General features: G+C 41.5%; 3 protein-coding genes across 3 annotated transcripts; 2 read left to right on the top strand and 1 right to left on the bottom strand.

Moving 5' to 3' along the window:
• Window positions 1-1,164: 1,164 nt before the first annotated feature.
• LOC135335424 (zinc finger MYM-type protein 1-like) lies at window positions 1,165-5,625 on the bottom strand. Its single transcript, XM_064530914.1, has one exon. It carries the CDS (start codon window positions 5,461-5,463, stop codon window positions 4,024-4,026), a length of 1,440 nt encoding a protein of 479 aa, XP_064386984.1. The 5' UTR covers window positions 5,464-5,625; the 3' UTR covers window positions 1,165-4,023.
• A 329-nt stretch (window positions 5,626-5,954) lies between these two features.
• Window positions 5,955-6,657, top strand: LOC135335209 (uncharacterized). The gene is made up of 6 exons (XM_064530628.1): window positions 5,955-6,063; window positions 6,117-6,158; window positions 6,215-6,280; window positions 6,334-6,375; window positions 6,435-6,500; window positions 6,554-6,657. The coding sequence occupies exons 2-6, from the start codon at window positions 6,125-6,127 to the stop codon at window positions 6,655-6,657; spliced, it is 312 nt and encodes a 103-aa protein (XP_064386698.1). The 5' UTR covers window positions 5,955-6,063; window positions 6,117-6,124.
• Window positions 6,658-16,984: 10,327 nt separating this feature from the next.
• Window positions 16,985-19,398, top strand: LOC135335208 (uncharacterized). The gene is made up of 8 exons (XM_064530627.1): window positions 16,985-17,318; window positions 17,377-17,427; window positions 17,500-17,586; window positions 17,645-18,058; window positions 18,117-18,476; window positions 18,567-18,722; window positions 18,869-18,966; window positions 19,079-19,398. Exons 1-6 carry the CDS (start codon window positions 17,031-17,033, stop codon window positions 18,720-18,722), a joined length of 1,356 nt encoding a protein of 451 aa, XP_064386697.1. The 5' UTR covers window positions 16,985-17,030; the 3' UTR covers window positions 18,869-18,966; window positions 19,079-19,398.
• The last annotated feature ends 1,424 nt before the right edge of the window (window positions 19,399-20,822 follow it).

The raw sequence follows: 20,822 nt of genomic DNA, 5'->3' as shown, positions 1-20,822 counted from the left end.
CTATTAACTTAATACTCAGGAGCACAAAAGAAAATGCGTTTGTCAGCTTGTATACTACTTACAAATGCACATAACAGCTAGAGTAAGTCGCCGAACTCCGTCAGACATCAAAGTGTGTCAGGTAAAAGGGCGTGTAGTGCACAACAAAGCAAGATAGATACAAACTAATTACACACACTAACAGATGGCCATGGGACTAGTATCCAAGGAAACTTGGATAGGCCAAGTCGCTTCCAGTCCGAGCAGTGATCACTTGAAAAAACTACTAAATAATTCGATTTGCGCCAGAACGTACCGATCCCCGTTCCTGTCAAACTACACAGCTAGAGCTAACTGACACAAGCTGAATACAATGTAGATAGAGTGCAGTACAGAGTGGAGCAATTCCCAGAATCAGGCAACCCTGCAAAACGGAGCTACACTCGTTTCTTTGTGAGGGTTGTAAAGTGCTGAGTCAGCAATACTCCAGCTATAAGCGCTAATATTATAGCGCTTATAGCTATAGGCCTATAATTTATCTTACATAATCTCTGATCTGACCACATGCACACATGAGCCAGAATACTGATTCGAATCTAATGATGTGTGTGGTCTTATAAAGGTGCCACTGACTCTAATTTTAGCACCATACTGCACTGAACCAAGAATTTTTGCTGCATTAAAATATCGTATAGCGGGTGGTTTTCGTCTTTATATTTTAGCCATGAATGAAGCGACCTTGCCTACCTGCAAGCAGCAACCACGAAAAGATTAACCACTACCATAGTTGATGTAATACAGTGCCAACAAAATTAATTCCACTTCCGAATCCAAGATCTTTAGAACCCCCAAAATTCGTTCATCCATGTGGTCTATATAGCTCAGTTTTCACTTTATGGTGGCGCTATAATTACATCAACTATGGTACTGACTAAATATTGCTGAACCACGAATATTTTGACCCCGAAAATTAGCTGTACAGTAGCTTCATGATAGTTGCATGTTAGCTTATATTTATGTGCCTCTTGTATACATGCAGAAACTACATGCTCCCAAGTTTGCAGCACCACAGTCCTTTGAGGGACCGAGTTTCAAGGTCTACTATACACGCTCACCAACAAACGAATCGACTGCTAGAACAACCTATCGTAACTGGACTGAGATCAGCATGCGTGAAGCCTGTCAATCTGCAGGGCATGTCAGCATCTATCGTTTATGGCATACCACGTAGCACGTTAAATGACCACATCCACGGAGATGTGCTCCCAGGTGCCAAGGCTGGTGCACCTACGTTACTGTTTACTCGTGAAGAAGAGGAATTCCTGTGCCAGTGTGCAGACATTGGCTACGCAAAAACGAGACATGAAGTATTTGACATTGTGTCCCGCATGCTCACACAAAAAGAAGTCGATCGCGAGAAAACAGTGACAAGGGGTGGTGGACCAGGTTCATTGCTCGGCATTATGAGGTTCTTTCGTTACGAACACCATCTACCCTATCCCTTGCTCGAGCAAGTGCCTCATCAACAGCTGCAATGGACAATTACTTTGATATTTTGGAGCATACGTTGAAAGAAACTGGCCTTTGTGATTATCCTGCATGGTCTTATCTATAATATGGATGAGTCGGGTTTTCCTTTGAATCCGAAACCTATCAAAACTGTTAATTGTTGTGGATCAAAGAACCCATATTGTGTGTCGAGTGGCTCCAAATCTCAAGTATCAATTGCTGCTTGTGTCAGTGCTGCAGGTCAGAGCCTACCTCCATACATAACATGGAGACGAAAAACTCTGTCTCCTGATTTGACCATCGGAGAACTACCAGGAACTGAGTATGGTTTATCGGACAAAGGCTGGATGAACAGTGTTTTAATTCAATTCATGGTTCCGAAAGATATTTCTTCAATACGCTCCTGCAAGCCGACCACTCTTGCTGTTATTAGATGGCCACAGTTCACACTACTGTACAGATACCATCAAACTGGCTACCGAGAATGAAGTGATCCTATTCACACTACCCCCAAACACAACGCATTTGAGTCAACCATTAGACAAAAGGTGTATTTGGGCCTTTAATTGGAAACTAGTGTGCCACGATTACTTAGTATCTCATCCAGGTCAAGTAATCAATACATACAACTTTGTTCGACTATTTTCGAAAGCATGGATAGAGTCTATGACTGCCTCTAATATTGCCACAGGATTTGCGATTACAGGCATATACCCACTAGACCGAGCAGCAATTCGTTTCCCTGGGGCTAGGAAACCTAGAGACAATGTTGTTCCTAATGTGACGTTCACACCTTTCAAACGGTATGCTGTTTCTACATGATAACATGATGTCTTCATCTGATTTACGTCTCCTGGCCTCTCCAACCTTTTGTGTTCCACAACCTCCCAAAGCACTGCGTAACGTAGCTGATCTACCTACACCAAAGCTAAAAACTGTGCCATTGTACACAATTGCTAACCGAGTTATCTCGAGTCATGCTAGTGTAGGCTTGAAGTGTGATGAAACATCTGACCAGGGGAAAAAACAAGCACCAAAGGGAATCACTAAACGTAAGCCAATTTTGTACATGTGTACTTGTTCTGTCATTTTATTTTCATGTGTACATGTACATATACACTTACCGTATGACTGTCACTATTATTTTGTCTTTTTTATATATATAGCCTCTAAGTCTGCCCAAGTGCAATGTTTCGTATGTGGTGTTATTACTTTCAAGCCATGTAATCATTCCGTTCTTTGTGGAATGTGTGCAAAGGTTGCAAGGTCAGCTGAATTATGATGTATTCATTCTATAATTTATTATTATACATTTTTTTATATCCAGAAACCTGTGAAAAGTTTTGCGATACAGTGCCTCATGTGTGATGACTCAAAACCAGGACGTGTTTTTGCAATTAAACCGTGTGGCCATTCTTTCTGCAGAGGTACAATACAGCTAATAAAAATATAATATACCCGCTGTAAATTACAGAACATAATATTCGTGGAACACTATTACATGTATTTGTTTTGTAGAATGCTCCAAGAGGATGAAGAAATGCTTTGAGTGCAAAGTTCATCTTGAATTGACCGATACCTCATTAATAGTCAGGGTGTCATACAGGGGGGAAAGGGGGGATATCCCCCCCCCCTAGCTCAAATTTCTCCCCCCCTTTTTTTCATCCAGTTAACCAGAGAAAATGTATAATTATATGCAAAATGGACAGAAATAACTAAAGTTCAATACGTCTGTTTTTTTCTTTAAAAACATCTAGTATCTCTTCAAATGGCACACTGCTCTGTTCTGGCCCCTCCACAGCTATCAACATTAATCGACACAAATTCATATCAGACAACCGGTTCCTCAACCGCGTCTTGATCATTTTCATCTGACTAAAAGATCTCTCCACTGTTGCTGTGCCAACTGGTATTGACAAAATGATAACAATAGCTTGAAGGTTTCTGGGAAGATACCCTTGTATGCGTCACATGCTTGCATTGATGTCAACAACTCTTGTATACTAGGAGTTGTCTGATTAGTACGTACAAATAGTTCTTTCTCTTTGCATAGAGCTCGCCTAAAAAATTTCCATTCAGAAACCAGTTCTTCTCGATCGAGTAGGGGTGGTGATGTATATGTTTCACCACAATGTTCTACAGAAGCGGCATTGCCATAGAAGTCAGCTAGTTCCTTAATTTCTTGCAGACCATAGGAAGATAAAAATCCTTCTGCTGGTAGTTGAGAAGGATTGAAAATAGATGTAGCAACCAGCAATTTAACCACACCATCTGAGAACCGACTCTCAATATTTCCTAGCAGAGTGTCAATGTAAGGAATTCCAATGAGTGACAGGTATTCTTCAATGCTGCTAATCTTTGCAAATTTTGATCGAGGAGATGCAGTTCTGTGTCTTCCAATGTCGATTCCATACTCTGTCTCCAGCGAAGCTAACATAGATGTAGTTATGCAACACCAATCAGCTGTGTCACTCTTTAATGACTTTAGCTCGTCACGTGTGAATTGCAACATGATTTTTAACTTGCTAAAGTCAGTCACCTTCCTTTGCATGGCAACATCATTTTTGCCAGAGTGTCAAGGACGTAGGAAAGAAAGCAGATACTGGCTACTCCAGTAAAACAAGAGAGAAGTGTACTTAAGCCAAAAGCTTCCGCATCACCTGTTGTCTCATACAGCTGTTGCAGTGTAGTTATAAGAGCAGGCAGCTCTTTGCGAATTGCTCGCATACATCGCTCGTGTGAAAGCCAACGGGTATCACTTGGTTTCACCACCTTCAATTCCGGCAATCCAAGAACAGCTTGTACTTCTTTCAGTGCTTGCATTTTCTTTGGGGAATAATAGAACAACTTCCATATGTTACCCATCATGCCAAAGACTTTTTGTATTTCTGGAACAGTCTTAGCTGCTTGTATGCTTGCAAGCTGTAGCCTATGGCATGCACAGTGAACGTGCACAGCATGAGCAGCATGAGTGCGCATTCTTACTTGTACTCCACTTCTGCATCCTGAAAATACAGCAGCTCCATCATAACCCTGTCCAACCAATTTTCGGTACTGAAGATCACTTGAAGCAATGAAAGACTCGATTGCCTCAGTGATGGTTTCAGCGTCACAAGCAAGAACGTGCAAGACTGATATGAAGTGCTCCTCTGCTTGACCGTCTACAATCCATCGGCAGCAAATCGAAAGCTCTTCTTGAGTGCTGATGTCTTCACATTCATCTGCTAAAATAGAGAAAAAAGGGCTCTCTCTCAAACTTTTCAACAGTTTTCGGCGTAACCACGTAGCAATGGCCTCTATTAGCGATGTCAGCGAAAACTTAGATGTATACATTGCATTTCCAGGGGATTGTTCAAGGTGATGTGCTAGTTGTTCATCACCATTTGCAACTTGAAGAGCTAACAAATCATTAAAAGTAGTGGTGTGGGGGATACGATGTTTAATCAAAAAGTAAATAGAACAAAGAAGTTTCAATATAATTGCTTGATTTTTCTTCTTTCTTTCCTTTGTGTCTCTGGCACTCGCAGCATTTTGGAGCTCTAATACACTTAGATCTGACTGTTGTGCCATCTGGGCTGTTATGGCTGCATCTTTGTGCCATTTGGAATCATTGTGCAGCTTAAGCATTTCAGTCGCATGGTTCCAATCTGTAATTCCTCGTGTTGTCCATGCTCCACGGGCATTACCAGGTGGTTTGCCATACTTTTTACAAATAACACAGAACATACCCATTTCTGCGTTAGCGCAGTCTATCCAGGAATATTTTAGTTTCCATTGTTGCCGGTATGTTAACTTAGACTTATAGGCCTTTTTCTTATCAGATTTCGATTGTACTAGCTGAGCAGGCTGGGTACACCGGGGATCAGGCATTACACTTTCATTATCACTAGTACTGTCACTGTCACTGTCACTGTCACTTGCAACTTCTTTATGTGATCTCTTACGAGAATTAGATAAATAGTTCCTAATATCCATGTCTTGGTCAAAGTCTAAGCTTTAAGAGTATACTTTTAAGAGCACATGGCATGTTTTGTTGACTTATGCACATAGAAAAATACAAACCCACAAACCACATTTTGACACCCATTTAAAACCCCCAAAATCCCACCAGAATTCACCTCAAGAGCACAAACAATTTCTAGGGGAGCATGCCCCCGGACCCCCCTGCGTGCCGTACTCGAGCGCCGCCACGCAGATTTCCCCCCCCTATTTCAAAATCCTGTATGACACCCTGATAGTGCACTAGCTGTACATGTTTACAGTGTACCTACAAGTACTGTATATTATGATCTGCAAATACAACACAATTAACAACAATATGCATTTATAGATTATAAGTCTACATTGGGTATGATCTCGTGTACATGTACAGTAAGTACTTGTATAGTGATAATGTCGTTTCCCATGCACACGCACATATAATTATGTCCAGACAACTTGGGTGATATTCAGGGTTTCAACTTAAACATACATGTACATGTACACGCTTGTTGTATCAACCATGTCCAGAGTCAAAACTGCCCACTAGCCTCCAAGATTTCCAAGCTTCATCGGAGCGTCCGTCCACAGAAACGGGTAAGAGTTTATTTTGGACATTACACCATGATTTTACATTCCCTCTTTAACAGAGGTAGAGATGCCTGTCAACTTGCGTTTTGAGACTACTGTCAGTAAGGATGAATTTATACACCCACACACACACTCGTGCTAACCATGCCTGTTGTAGAGTCAGAACTGCCCACTAGCCCACAAGATTTCCAAGCTTCATCGGAGCGTCCGTCCACAGAAATGGGTAAGAGTTTATTTTAGACATTACACCATGATTTTACATTCCCTCTTTAACAGAGGTAGAGACGCCTGTCAACTTGCGTTTTGAGACTACTGTCAGTAAGGATGAATTTATACACCCACACACACACTCGTTGTACTAACCATGCCTGTTGCAGAGTCAGAATTGCCCACTAGCCCACAAGATTTCCAAGCTTCATCGGAGCGTCCGGCCACAGAAACAGGTGAGAGTTTATTTTCGACATTACATCATGATTTTACATTCCCTCCTTAACAGAGGTTAAGATATCTGTCGACGACAATTCATGTTCTCAAGTAAGAAGCAAAGCTAAAGGTATGATAATATTCATCCCTTGTAAATACGTGTACATCCCATTATAAGAAATTGGCTAAATTAATTATGGAAATAGTAGAAACAAAATGCAAGTACATGTGTAGGTGATTAGAATCCTTTATATCACATTGTCATGGTAACAAGGGTGTAATAAAAATCATACAGTCCCTTCCGTGTTATATACATGGTAGTGCCTCGAGGCATAACGTCGTAATATGAAACACATATAGCATGAGAATCCTCGTGTTGTGTGCAACATGCAGGCAACTCGCCCTCAGGCTTGTGCCTGTATATATTACACGAGGATTCTCATGCTATATCTACATAATTATTATAGCTCTAGCTATAAAGTACTTGTATAGTTTGCGTATATAACTCAGAGATGATCATAACTTCTAGATTTACTAACTGGGTCCACAAGCTGCGATTGTCAATGGCTGAGAGAGAAATTCTGAGTAATGGTAGACTATTGACTGCTAACCACATCTCGGCAGCAAATACCCTTTTCTGCAAAAAATTTCCACTTCAAAATGGCCTACAAGACACCCACTATTTGGCCACTAAGCATAAGTGGAATTCAATTCCTCAAGATTTTGTTCAAGTCATTTTCATCGCACCAGGACACTGGGCGTGTTTGTCCAATAAATTCAGTGTTGGAAATGAAGTTGAACTTTTCGACTCAATGTATACCATCCCTTATGAGGGCGGCACGGTAGCTTGTTGTACCACCAGGTCACTAAACAGCATGTACTCAAGTATCACTATTAATGTGATTGGGGTTACCCCACAAGTTGGTAGAGCTGACTGTGGCCTCTTTGCCATATCAATGGCATATGATTTGTGCTGTGACATAGATCCATTTACCCAAAAGGTGGTACAGGACAAAATGCGAGCGCATCTTTTAGAATGTTTTGAGAAGGAAGAAATATTTTCTTTTCCTAAAGTTCCGAGAAAAGCGTTGGAAAGCAGACGAAGAGTGATAAAGTCGGTTTGTTTTGACATAATTATATTGTGTGTGTCGAGGTCCGGAGGTTAAACCAATGGCTAGCTGTGATGTTTGTCTGGAGTGGTTTCACCCTGGCTGTGTTGATGTGCCAAATGATGTGTTCGAGTTTGAGGCCACTGTATGGATATGTCCCAGTTGTAAGTGAATTGTATGTATGTGTAAATAATGTTTGTGTGCAACTGATTCAGAAGCATGACGTTGTACATGTCCATGTATAAAGTATGACCATAAACCGTGGTACCTTACATTACATCGTGTGTATATATATATATGTATAGAAATTGTTATATTCTTGTAATAATGCCCCCATTATCCTTCAGGTGAGCAAAAGGCGACTGAAACGAAACCTCTCGTGTCATACCCAAGTGAGTGAAATTTACACCAATATACACTGTAATTAATGTGCAACCCAACATGTTCACCTACTTTAGAGACAGAGAGTCCGGCTCAAGGTTTAAGACTCAAGCTGAAAATAACCTTGGGACTGCCGTCAGTAAGAATGAATTTATTCACCCACCCACACACACACACACACTTGTATCCATATGTATTATACAGAATCAAAAGTATCAGAGTCCAGTAGCCCCCAAGATGTCCAGGCTACATGTACCTCACAACGTCCGGCCACAGAAACAGGTAAGAGTTTATTTTCGGACATACCTGTTTTTACATCCCCTCCTTAACAGAGGTGAAGGTGCCTGTCCACTTGAAACGTACATGTAGAAAGAAACATGGAACTGTCGTCGTCAGTAAGAATGAATTTCTTCACCCACCCACACAATGCGTATTATACAGAATCAAAAGTATCAGAGTCCAGTAGCCCCAAAGATGTCCAGGCTACATGTACCTCAGAACGTCCGGCCACAGAAACAGGTAAGAGTTTATTTTCGGACATACCTGTTTTTACATCCCCTCCTTAACAGAGGTGAAGGTGCCTGTCCATTTGAAACGTACATGTAGAAAAAAACGCGGAACAGTAAGAATGAATTTATTCACCCACACACACACACTTGTATCCATGCGTATTATACAGAGTCCAGTAGCCCCCAAGATGTCCAGGCTACCTCAGAGCGTCCGGCCATAGAAACAAAACAAAAAGAAAGTATTTTTTAAACATATCTGATTTACATTCCCTCCTTAACAGAGGTGAAATCGACTGTTGACTTGCAACGCGTGACTAGAAGTAAAAAGAAATGTGGAAGTGCCATCGGAAAGATAAATTTATACACACACCTTAACTCAGCTTTATTGTTTTATGATTTTACAGGATGAACCTCAGTTGCTGCATAGTTTTGAAGTCTGGACAGCTTCTATAGATACAGTTTAACTTTTGCTGAATATTAATTTTGTTATGGTTTTGTGCAATAATAAAAATTAACGCACAGGAGTGTGTGGGTTGAGGCTTATAACCGGAGTATTGCTGACTCAGCACTTTACAACCCTCACAAAGAACAAGTGTAGCTCCGCTTTGCAGGGGTTGCCTGATTCTGGAAATTGCTCCACTCTGTACTGCACTCTATCTAGATTGTACTCAGGTCAGTTAGCTCTAGCTGTGTAGTTTGGCAGAAACGGGGATCAGTACGTTCTGGCGCAAATCGAATTATTTGGTAGTTTTTTCAAGTGATCACTGCTCGGACGGGAAGCGACTTGGCCTATCCAAGTTTTCGCTGGATAGTAGTCCCATGGCCATCTGTTAGTGTGTGTAATTAGTTTGAATCTATCTTGTTTTGTTCGTGCACTACACGCCCTTTTACCTGACGCACTTTGATATCTGACGGAGTTCGGCGACTTTACTCTATTTTGAAACCATAAGAACATAGGAAATGAGTAGATAATAAGTTACATATACCTTACAGGATATATCCCACACACATAAGGATAATGTATTCTCTCAAGCCAGCTTACGTAAGCAAGTGTGGGACCTGGTAGTTCAGGTAATGGACCTGTTAGAGCAGTCAAAGCTAAAGGCACAAAAGCTAAGAATGTCGACACTATTACAGAAGCCCGAATTTAAGCAGAACTACTTGGCACTTATTCAAACTCTGCCAATTAGCGATCAGTGTTTGCTACTGCAAAAAGTGATAGCTGGAGAAACCTCTCTGACCAAGCTGCAGACTGCTGTTAGTCAATTGAAGCAGAAAGTAACTCTGAAAACAGCATTTGCAAAATGTTCTCTGACCAAGCTGCAGACTGCTGTTAGTCAATTGAAGCAGAAAGTAGCTCTGAAAACAGCATTTGAAAAATGTTGAGTCATGGGATCAAGCTGTTGATAAATTTCCCGCTTTTTCCACTGACGACCAGCTGAATCGATTTCTTGGCATTGACATTCAAAAAATAATTCCGAAAATTTTTGCCATCAGCTTCCAGTATTATCGTCAATGGTGCCTCAGTGAATGATTTGGTAACAGAAAGTACTGAAATTTCGGGAAATGTAATCAGAAACTTTTCAAGGGTCCCAGCTGGTTATCACGTCAAATAGTGAGAATATGGAGTGTCGCATACACCATAAAAGAGATCAATGCCTTTTTAGGTTGTTACATGTATGTAGTTGCCACGTCCTGTTGACGCCCAACAGACAACACTGAACATATGGAGGCGTGCTTTTGGGACAGCTGAAGTGCTATTTTTTGCTGACACCAGCATAGCAAAAGGTACGTACATACAGTACAATTATTTAATTTTGTAAGCACCACTACATACCTTACCCCCCTGCGTGGAGGCTGTAGTTGTTGCTTTTTTCACACCGGCAGTAGACGCTTCAGCCAAGGAGATACTAGACTATCCACCCAATGACCACAGACTAAACTTTGTAGATGGCGACTCAACCTGTCTTTATGAATATCTCATTTCTCACTTGTGTGTGGCTGGGTCTACGGTGCTAGATATTACTAGTGGGAATGAGAAAAGTACGTATGGTATTTTTAGTATACCTTGCTATTAATTTATTTTGCATCCCTATATAATTATACAGAACTAATATGGTACACAGCCGTTACTCTGAGGAGGAATATAGTATCTATTGTGCCGTCTCAAGATAACCAGCAAGCTATTTATCGGAAAGTAGCATCACTGCTACCTGAAACTGATACTGCTTAAGTGCTATTTATCGGCTACCTGCAACATTGCTTAATTAAGTTCATATCTTAGTATTGTTACACCCCGTTATACGTATGGCTTTAAGGTTAGGATTCAGCTATGTGTCCATTGTAATGTTGGATTGTGATACTTACATGATTAATTTCCTGTGTATAATGACTATGGGTCTTCAGTTTCCTATACTACAGGGCCTTTTTAACTAAGGTATCACACGTGGGCCTTTTGTTGGCCAACAAAGTAAAGTATGGATCCTTCGTTTGCGCAACAAAGTAAAGTGTGGGTCCCCAGTATACGTTTAATCCAGGGAGGCGGAGAGTTAAAAAATTTAAAGTGTAAAGTTTCCTAAAATAAGCCCACTCAGGAATGACTGCAGCTGGACAAAGCTTCACATGTGGGTCTTTGCTATGATATTATAGCAAAATTAACTACCACTTGTTAGACAGGGTCTGTTATAGAAAATTGTCACTTATGAGTTTCTTAACAACATAATATTTCTGAGTATTCACTACACCACAATCAATGTAATTTTTTGGTACTTTTGTTGTGAGCTGAAATTATGTACTAACATTTTTAATTTTTAAACAAAACTGCCATTGATGCATGTACTCCTTTAAGTTAGCGGACATAATGTTTTCCAGGAAGGAAGGATTAAAGGGCGAACAGTATCCGATGTGTGTTTGGATACTGGCTGCACGAAGACGATGGTCAGACAGGACCTAGTGCCAGCGAACAAAGTGATCGAAGGTGACTCTATTGCCATCTGCTGTGCCCACGGGGACACGGTAGTATACCCACTAGCCCGAGTGTCGAACTCATGAAGTAGAAGCAGCGGTTTCGAAGACCCTGCCAATGTCTATGCTAAAGGGTACAGATATGCCAGCACTGCCGATGCTGGTGGCAACCAAGTTAGTTGGCCATGGACAGGCGGAAGTCAGAGCAGCTCAGGAGGAACTAGAAGCCTCGGACGAGAAGGGGAGTGTGGAAACCCAAGAGGATGTCAAGTACACTCGGAGTGAGGAGCAAACTCAACGTCGAGAGTACCGACAAAAGGACGGGAGTGAAGAGAAACACTGTCTTGAGATGTCCGCCCAAGAGCTGAAAGAGAAAGATAAGACCCTGGAGGATGTAAGGACAGCCACGTCGAATTGTGGTTTCTTCAGAAAGAAGGGTATCTTATATCGACGCTGGTTTCCCCGATGGAGGATTAAGCCAATGGAAATGCTGATGCCTGGTCGAGAGTAAATTCTGCGTCAAACTACTTTTCCTAGTTTTACGCTGGAGAAGGTATGTAAGAGACTGGAACACTGTGTGTGTGTGTGTTGATCGTTTTGATAGATGTATTTGTTAGATAGATATATTTACCTTACGTTTAAACGTAATGCCAGCTTAGTTTTTATGATGAGTTTTGTGAGAGACCTCGTGTGGAACTAGAACTCTGTATGCCTGTATTTTGTGTGTTGTTGTTGATTTTTTTGTGATAAGCTACCTGGTATAGCTATCCTACCTATAGAAGGATCCGCTCGGTGACAGGTGCCTCAAGCTAGCTGACCTCACTGCCAATCAAGGAATATGGCTTCTGTCTCCACAAGGGTGCCTTTGTTGATGCCATGGCCCTACGCTACACCTATCAAGATCCTCACACACACTGTGCCTGTGGCGCCGCGTTTGTTGTGGATCATATACTCTCTTGCCCACGCGGTGGGTTTCCTTCCCTGCGTCACAATGAAATAAGAGATTTAACAGCGAGACTCTTAACTGAAGTATGCAATGATGTGCAAATCGAACCAGAGCTTCAGGAGACCACCACAGAGACCATGTCCGGGAGAAGCGCAAATACCACCATAGGTGCTAGGCTTGATGTTGCTGCCAGTGGTCTCTGGGGAGGCAGACGTGAGAGAACCCAGATGGACGTCAGAGTCTTCAACCCTTTTGCTCCCTCAAATCGCAACACAACCCACTCTGACCCCTACAATAATTCTATGTTCTTTCACCTGCAGTAAATGCTCCACAATGGTCATTAGTGTTTCTTTGTGAAACGCTTGTTCTTGTATAACATTTCTAATCTATCTCACATGGGCAATCTGACTAGTTTCAGATTAGCCTTCAGCTTTACACTCATTGTATTGTCCTGAGACCATAATTATTATTATTATTAATGTCATTAAACGGAGTTAACAACATGCGAGCTGGTTGAGAGGCAGGGGGTGGGGTTTGGCCACGCATGCGCACGACCAGGCATTAGGAACGTGGGGATAGCACATATGCGCATTGGTCAGTAGCTGCATTGTGCATCTGTGCATACTGTGCTCGATAACTGTTTCTTTTCTCTGACATATCCAAGAGAATGTCATAACAGACCCAACCACGGCGACGGTGACCACTGTGGCAGCGGGAATGGCTACAACAACCCCATCTGGATCAGGAGCAACAACAGCCACCATGATGCAGACGTTGGTCACTAATGCTGTGGAGGCAGCAATAGCGACGGCCCTCCCAAGGGTTGTGGCCTCTCTGGATGCTAGACTGATTGCTGGTAGAACTATCCCCACAACGGTCCCAGCAGGACCAATAGCAGGTGGGTACCCTTCTGCCAGTAGCTAGGACCCCACTCTCCATTCTTATGAATGTGATCCTTTGCTGCCAGTAAGTAGAAGCAATAGGAGCAATAGGGCCAAGGGCAAAGGCCGCATGATGCAGCAAGCTTACTTAGTATCATAGGTACAGGTCGGATACACCTCAAAAAGCAGGAGGGCAAAAGCAGGCTTTGAAGTCATGGGAGAAGCTTTGTGTGTATGTCAACAGGGTCATTCGACCAGTATAATTTATCATTCGACCAAGAGTCATAATGATAGCAGAGGGCGAAGGTGCAAAGAAAAGGCTTTGTGTAGGTTGGATGCATATTAACCAGCAGAAGGCAAGGGTCATTCGACCAAGGAAAAAGCTTTGTATGTATATTAAGGGTCATAAAGGCAAGGGTCATTTGATCAAGGAAAAGGCTTTGTGCGTATATTAAGGGTCATACGACCAAAGACCAATGGCAGAAGGCAGGAGAAGGCGTTGGGTGTATATTAAAGTCATACGACCAAGGGTAGAAGGCAAGGGTTTATGGCATGGCAGAAATCATGGTGGGTATTTGTGTATGTCGACCAAGGTCAAAGCAAGGGTCAGGGTGAGTTGTAGGGATACCCAGGGTCTAACCCACTGCAGGCAGAGGGAGGCTTGGTGAGCTACCGGCAGCTCATTCACTGGCTCACCTGACGGTGACAAGAGAGGCAATAGCAGAGGCCAGCGAGCTGCCAAGCGTAGGGCCAGTGCGGTCATCACCATCACCAAAAAGCTCAACAGTCAACTGCTTAATAGCACCAGGGCTACCAGCAGTGAAACGATGGCTGCTGGAAAGTATATTGGCAAATGAATGCATCGACCTAACTGAGTTGCCTCCAGCAAAAGAGCGTAGCAAAGTAATGCCCAACTCGTTGGAGGGCAAGATACTTTTGCTGCACGAAACAGACTTCCAGCAGACTAAACAGCTAATACCAGACATCAACACAGTGTTTCTCGGTGTACACGGCTATGTACACTATTACACCGAAAGAGCAACATCAATGCTAATGTACACGGCCTCCATGGGCAAACTGAGCCAAAAGTTCAGGTGGCCATCCTGGGTTATATATGACCAGGCATACCGTCAAGAAGCAGCTGAATCTGGCAAAGTGGACTGGTCGCGGGTAGATGCCAGCATACATGCATCAGCACAATATCTTATAATCTTGAGATATAAGTAAGTACAACTACTCACCATAATTATTAATGGGCTATGTGTTATAGTGTCCCAAAGCTCGAGGGATGAGGGACACTATAACCATAGATACCGAATGTTTTAAACACAATATCAGTGTCACCTTGCATTTGAAACCCGACATATGGTAATCAGTGTCAAAATTGGAATCTAAGTACCGTAGAAACTGGATTATTAGCGCATGCGCTTTTGAGGTCAACAGCAGAACTCTATGCGCAGGAAAGCAGGCAACCCTAACTGGATCTATATCATACTATTATGTTACAGTTCCATCTATGTCTCACATTCTCTCAGCATGATCAGACAAGGTAACAACAGCATGCCCAGAGAGTCCTTCCAGATGGATATCACCAGCTATATAGCACTGTACAAGCTAACTAGCTCATAGATAAACATGTGTTATAGTGTCCCAAAGTTCTAGTACACTTATAGCATGCATTAAACTAACATTTCAGACGTATTAATTATGACATATTTCTAGTCCTCTATATTTTTTGGCAATTATTTCTGTGGCTATAATTATTATCATATATCGATAGTAGAGGGATGGTCATCTACACATGCATGTACAATTGCAATAATATTTAAGGTAGTTAAACAAGGTTAATCGAGGTACTCCGCTTGCCCTACCTACTGCTGCCCAGCATCTGCAATTATCTCTACCACCTCGTGCTTGATTATAGCTATCGCCTTGAGTTTATAAGTATGTCTTCTCCATCCGGCTCCATCTCCCCTACACTGGAGGACACACCCACCGACCTGGCGACCTTCAACGAACGGCTTTCCAATCTCGAGCAGCAGCCTCATCACCGTGAGTCCTGCCCTGCCCCCATCCATATTGCTTACTTCCCCGCTCTGCTCTATAATACTGCCCTACCGCACTCTATAATGTACTGTCACAGTAGCCAAGCTGTCGTCCAAGAATTATGTCTTGCTCTTCCATTGCTCCATAAGGTGGTGCTTGTATATTTGGGTCAAAATTAGGAAAACCACACTGACCAAATGCTATCAAGGTAAAGATACATCAGCTGCCGAGATCCATGCAAAGCCATTATGACTCTCACGAGGGGAATTCTCTGTTATACTTACGACTCATTAAAACTAAAAACTAAAACTAACCAACAAACTCGTAAAGGACGAGTTCTTCACTGTGATTCAGGGTTTGCCAATCGATGCAACACGTAACTATAATGATGTAAAGATCCTACTTGCCTGCATGCTCCTACAAAGTTTCACTCCATTCAGTATATGTGACTTCTCTATAGGAATTATGTCTTGCTAATGGATTTGAATAATCCACTCGACATAGATAGTAAGGCACGGGTGATCTCTCTCATTACATTGTCCCATTCCATTGTTCCATAAGGTGGTGCTTGATGTATCTTTGGGTTAAAATTAGGAAAAACAACACTACCAAAACGCTATCCGAGGAGCACAGCAAATCCAATCATCTATCATCCCGGCTGAGGTAGGAGAGTGCTTCCTTAAGGAAAGATACATCAGCTGCCGAGATCAAAGCCATTATGACTCTCACGAGGGGAATAACTCGACTTCTCTGTTATACTTACGACTCTTAAAAACTTAAAAACATCAATGAACTCGTAAAGGACGAGTTCTTAACTTTGATTCAGGGTTTGCCAATCGGTGCAATATACGTATAATGATGTAAAGATCCTGCTCCTACAAAGTTTCACTCCATTCCGAGAAAACGTGCTTTGGCTACCATAATTATGTTAATGTATCGACCCAGTCAGGTTTAGGCAGGGAGCAGTCTTTATTGAACATAATCCGATAGTGGTGAAAAGGAGCACTTCTGCTTGAAATTTACATTCCTGTTTTATATTCGATATGTATCGGTAAAATCATGAAAAAATTTATATTGTACAGTACAGAGCTTTAGTGGCATTAATTTCTTAACGTTTTCAAGACGAACTGATTGGAAACACCCGTCGAAAAAAACAAGAAAGATAAAATACATTCCAAAATTTCCCCGAGTATTATGCAAAAGAAGTTTAGTACAGTACTTTGATTTTTGATTGTATATAGTCATCCCTATACTGGGTATCCAGAGATGGTTTTGACAACTGATCATCGGGTAAAAGAAAAAGAAAGAAAAAGAAAAAGAAAAAGGTACTATATACGGTGAACTAGAAGATTTTTCTGCACTGCATGATGATGTGTCATGCAGCTGCATTTGATTCATTCCGATTGTAAGGAACTTTGAATTTGTATAGGTTACACTGTAAAAACTGCGGTGGAATTATCCCACCAATTTATTTTCCCACCTATGGTGTGACTTCCCACCATCGGCATTTTGGTGGGGAACTCCCACTTTCTGGTGGGGGCATACCACTTACAAAGTGGTGGGAAATAAAATTAATACACAGACAATTAACACCATTCAAATAACTAATTATTATGATGCGCATGCTCAATTATTATACATTCTAATTTAAGAACACCAAATGTACACGTGTAGATCTAACTGAGCTATAGCTAGCTAGCTAGATTCGACTATTATGGCAAGACGAGTACTGCTGTCCTACATTGACAGGAATAAACCCATAAGCATTCCTGAAGATAATGGGGAAAGTGATATTTCCTTTTTAAAGCGGACGTTTATGAAGTGTTTTGATTACACAAAAAATGTGAAACTCTCTATCACATTTCAACGCTTTGATCCCGAGTGGGAACAGTACATAGATCTGGATGAAGATGCCACAATTGAACACAAAGATAAATTAAAGGTTGTTGTATCTCCTTTGTTGACAGATGTCTCGAGATGTTCTACGGAGGATGTCCACGAGGTGAGCTTGTTAATATTGATACAAACTCAAATCAAATTGTCTATGTACAATCATGTAGATGGAAGTGGGAAATAGATCTACTAACAGCATGGAAAGTAGTCCAGTTGAGGTTAGTGGAGGCATGCAGGCACAGATGTTTATTTATTTATTATTGTTATATTAATATAATTATGCGTTTTAGATGTATACACTCCTGTTACAAGCACTCCTGTTACGAACACTCCTGTTACGAACACTCCTGTTCGAACACTATGTAAGCGAACACCATGTAAGTTAAAAATGACAAGTTGATTGTTCTTTATTAATTTATTTGCAGTTATAAACAGCGAATCCGAATATCCGACGATGATAATCCCTTTAAGTTGAAACGAAAGCGAATGTGCTTCACTAAAGACAGTTCTAATGACACCATTAGCGTTGATGAAGCGAGAGCTGACGATAGTTTGCGAAAAGAAGAATATACTATGATACCACTGCCAAGTCTTGTAAAGCGTATAAAACAAGAAGATACACCTTTGCCTGATCCTTTTCACTTTCCTAAAAACTATCGACCTGACGTTGAGGCTTGCTTGGCTGCCAAAAAAATGACTGGTGTTGCGCGAGCCAATTTATACACGACAATTGCACATGCAATGTACCAGTATAAGAAGTCCCCATCCCATGACGACTACGTTAGTATTGCTCGGCAAATCATAGAGAAGCATCCCTTTCTTGCTGCTAAAGGAATGGAAACATCATATGTGAGTTTCTTTGTGTGTCACAATGGCTGAATTTACAAATCGTATTCTTGTTGAATAGGGTGGCATTGTGCAAACTTTAATCGACCGGTTTAAGGACTTTAACCAAAAGAAGCGAACTGCACAAAGTGAATCCGGTGAGAATGGCAGCAGTGGCAGCCGAAAAGTTTTCAACAAACTTCCTGGTGCTCATCGGAGCGACTCTTTCCAACCCCCTCTCATACCACCTGGAGAAGATGAGGCACCATACGAGCGGCACAATCGTGTGCTCTGTGCTGAGTGGGGCAAGGCTTCCCGAAATGCTGCAGTGATAGAACAACTGATGGGCCTATCATTTGCGCTGCGTAGACGAGACATAATGAAAGGGATGGATCTTATTACAATATTTTCGAATTTCCCCTTTCTTCAGGAGAGTCAACAGGTATCTAATCATGTCTGTCACTTAGTAGAGCTTGTACATAATTATAAGCTCTACGTTATGCTCAACCATCATCTATAATTATTTATGCAGTTGTTGCGAGAACTAGAGCGAATCTCAGGAATTATTGTGACGTTTAATCTAATTGGATTGACAAATGGGTGCCTCGAATCATTGCTCAGGGCAATTTTGAGAGTACTAATGGAAAGAGAAGACTTGTTGCCGTCATTGAAATGGCCTCATCGTTAGGTGTGTTGTGCTGTGTGTATAATTATTATGTGATGTATTTTGTAATCAGTATGTGGATGTATAGTTATTTTAAGCAGACTATTAATACCATAATCTTTTGTGTGTACGCAATTTATATTTGACTTTCGCTCACCCACTAAATTTAGGTTGGAATGACTCTCTACTGGCTCTGACAATACTTCCGTTTCTCTTGGCTGATAGTAGAAGCAAGCCAGACCATCATAAGCTGTTGGTTCCATGTCAGGTATGTTATTGCTTGTATAATAACCGTGTATCCGCTACTAACAATTTACTTACATCGCAAACATGTTTCTGTAAAATTAATGTTGAATTACCCCATTTATATAATCACGCAGAGCTGCTTGAAGACATCAAGAAGAGGCAAAAGTCGCCGTATGTTGTGCTAACTGGTGAGGACCAAGAAGTGCAAGCATTCCTTATTGTGGATAAAACCTTAATATGCGAATGTACCTCAATTCAATCCATCCCACTGTATCTGATGTCTTCCTTCTTCTCATTCCACATCCAGTATACGCCAGGATGTCATAACGTTTATTCCTTTCTAGAACATGCATTACTAGGATATAAAGAAACTACCACCTTCTGTGAATCACTTCATTGCTTCACTTCAGAGTCAGGCTTAGCTAGTTATTTTTGTTTGTGTAATATGTAAATATTGGATGTGTTGTTGCTTGACATGCAATTGTGAAAATCATAAGTTGGTGGGATTTTCACACCATGTGACAGTGGGATATCCCCACTTTGTTTTCTCGGTGGGAAATGCCCACCATATGTGGTGGGACTATTGAGACAACTGTTTCACACCACACCATCGTTTTTGCAGTGTATGCACGGGGCGTGGTTTTAAGCTAACAGCCGTTAATAGCAACAGTATAGTGAGTGGCAAAAGCTATTTGTGGCCATGCAAAGAAATGCCATCTATGGTGATCACGCTTACCACACACTCTCAAATCTTTTCTGTAAAACTTTATAGCACAGCAAAGATATAAAAAAAAGAAGTTTAGTACAGTACTTGATTTTTGATGATTTCAAACTTGGAGGACTTATAGGATCCCTACTTATTCGCTTTGATGAATCAACAACTGCATATCCATGGGACAAGTGGCCTGAGGTGGAGTATCCAGACATCTACCACTAGCGAGTATATCGGTGAAAGCATGAAAGCTTACGGCAAAAGTTTAACAGCCTGCAATTATTATGCAAATGGTTGGGTATATAGGTGATGTAAAAGCTGTTCCCATCCCAGGCTCAGAATCCATGTTCGCCATTCATCCATGTTCGCCATTCACAAGGACCTGCTATTCCTGTTAAGTGTTGGATTGAAAAAGCGGGTTGTGTGTTGCTTGGGCATTGTACATGCATGGCAGGCCTAGGGAGGTGTGTTCACATGTAGCAGCACTTCTTAGAAGCACAAGAAGTCATTATCCTGCACCTCATTGCCATGTTTGTGGCTTCTACCTACGTTTCAGGCTGTGTAATATTCTAGTATTGATTTTACAGCATCTGATTTAAAGAGAAGAAAAAGAAATGGAGCCGAGCTGTAGCACTACCAAATTAATGAAAACTTAAAAGATATTGTTGATCCCCTATAGTTCTGAAGAACTTGGTTGCTTTTACAAAGGTATTTCTGAAGCAGGTAAAGCTGTAGTGTTATCGCTCCAACCTGGCTATTGCGATGTGTATATATACACCATTAAGCTCTATACAGGTGTATTACCCGAACCCTTGTCGAGCCTGTATGATTCGCGGAATTAACTTTCTGCAATTGTTAAACAAATCTGAAACCATACGAGCAGTACAGTTTGACTGAAACAATATTGAGCTGCATACTATATAGAGCAGGCAGTATCTAAAGTGTGGTTCAGCCAGTCAATAAAGACCTAGATGTGTAACTGCTTCACGATTAAGGCCAGCTGTTTGTACTGATGTAACTCAACCATCAAAATCTTTGATTTATGTTACCCAAAAAATGCTCACACGTTGGGGTTGTGATCATGAACAAATTGCTTATGATGCGTGCAGAATGCAAGAGTGTCAAAAACATACCAATTTTTGTTTAACCGAAAAGTGGGCTAATTG

The sequence above is a fragment of the Halichondria panicea genome, chromosome 4, assembly GCF_963675165.1.
Source record: "Halichondria panicea chromosome 4, odHalPani1.1, whole genome shotgun sequence".
Taxonomy (NCBI): Eukaryota; Metazoa; Porifera; class Demospongiae; order Suberitida; family Halichondriidae; genus Halichondria; species Halichondria panicea.
Note: the sequence above shows the minus strand (reverse complement) of the source record. Positions and strands in the feature narration are given on the sequence as shown.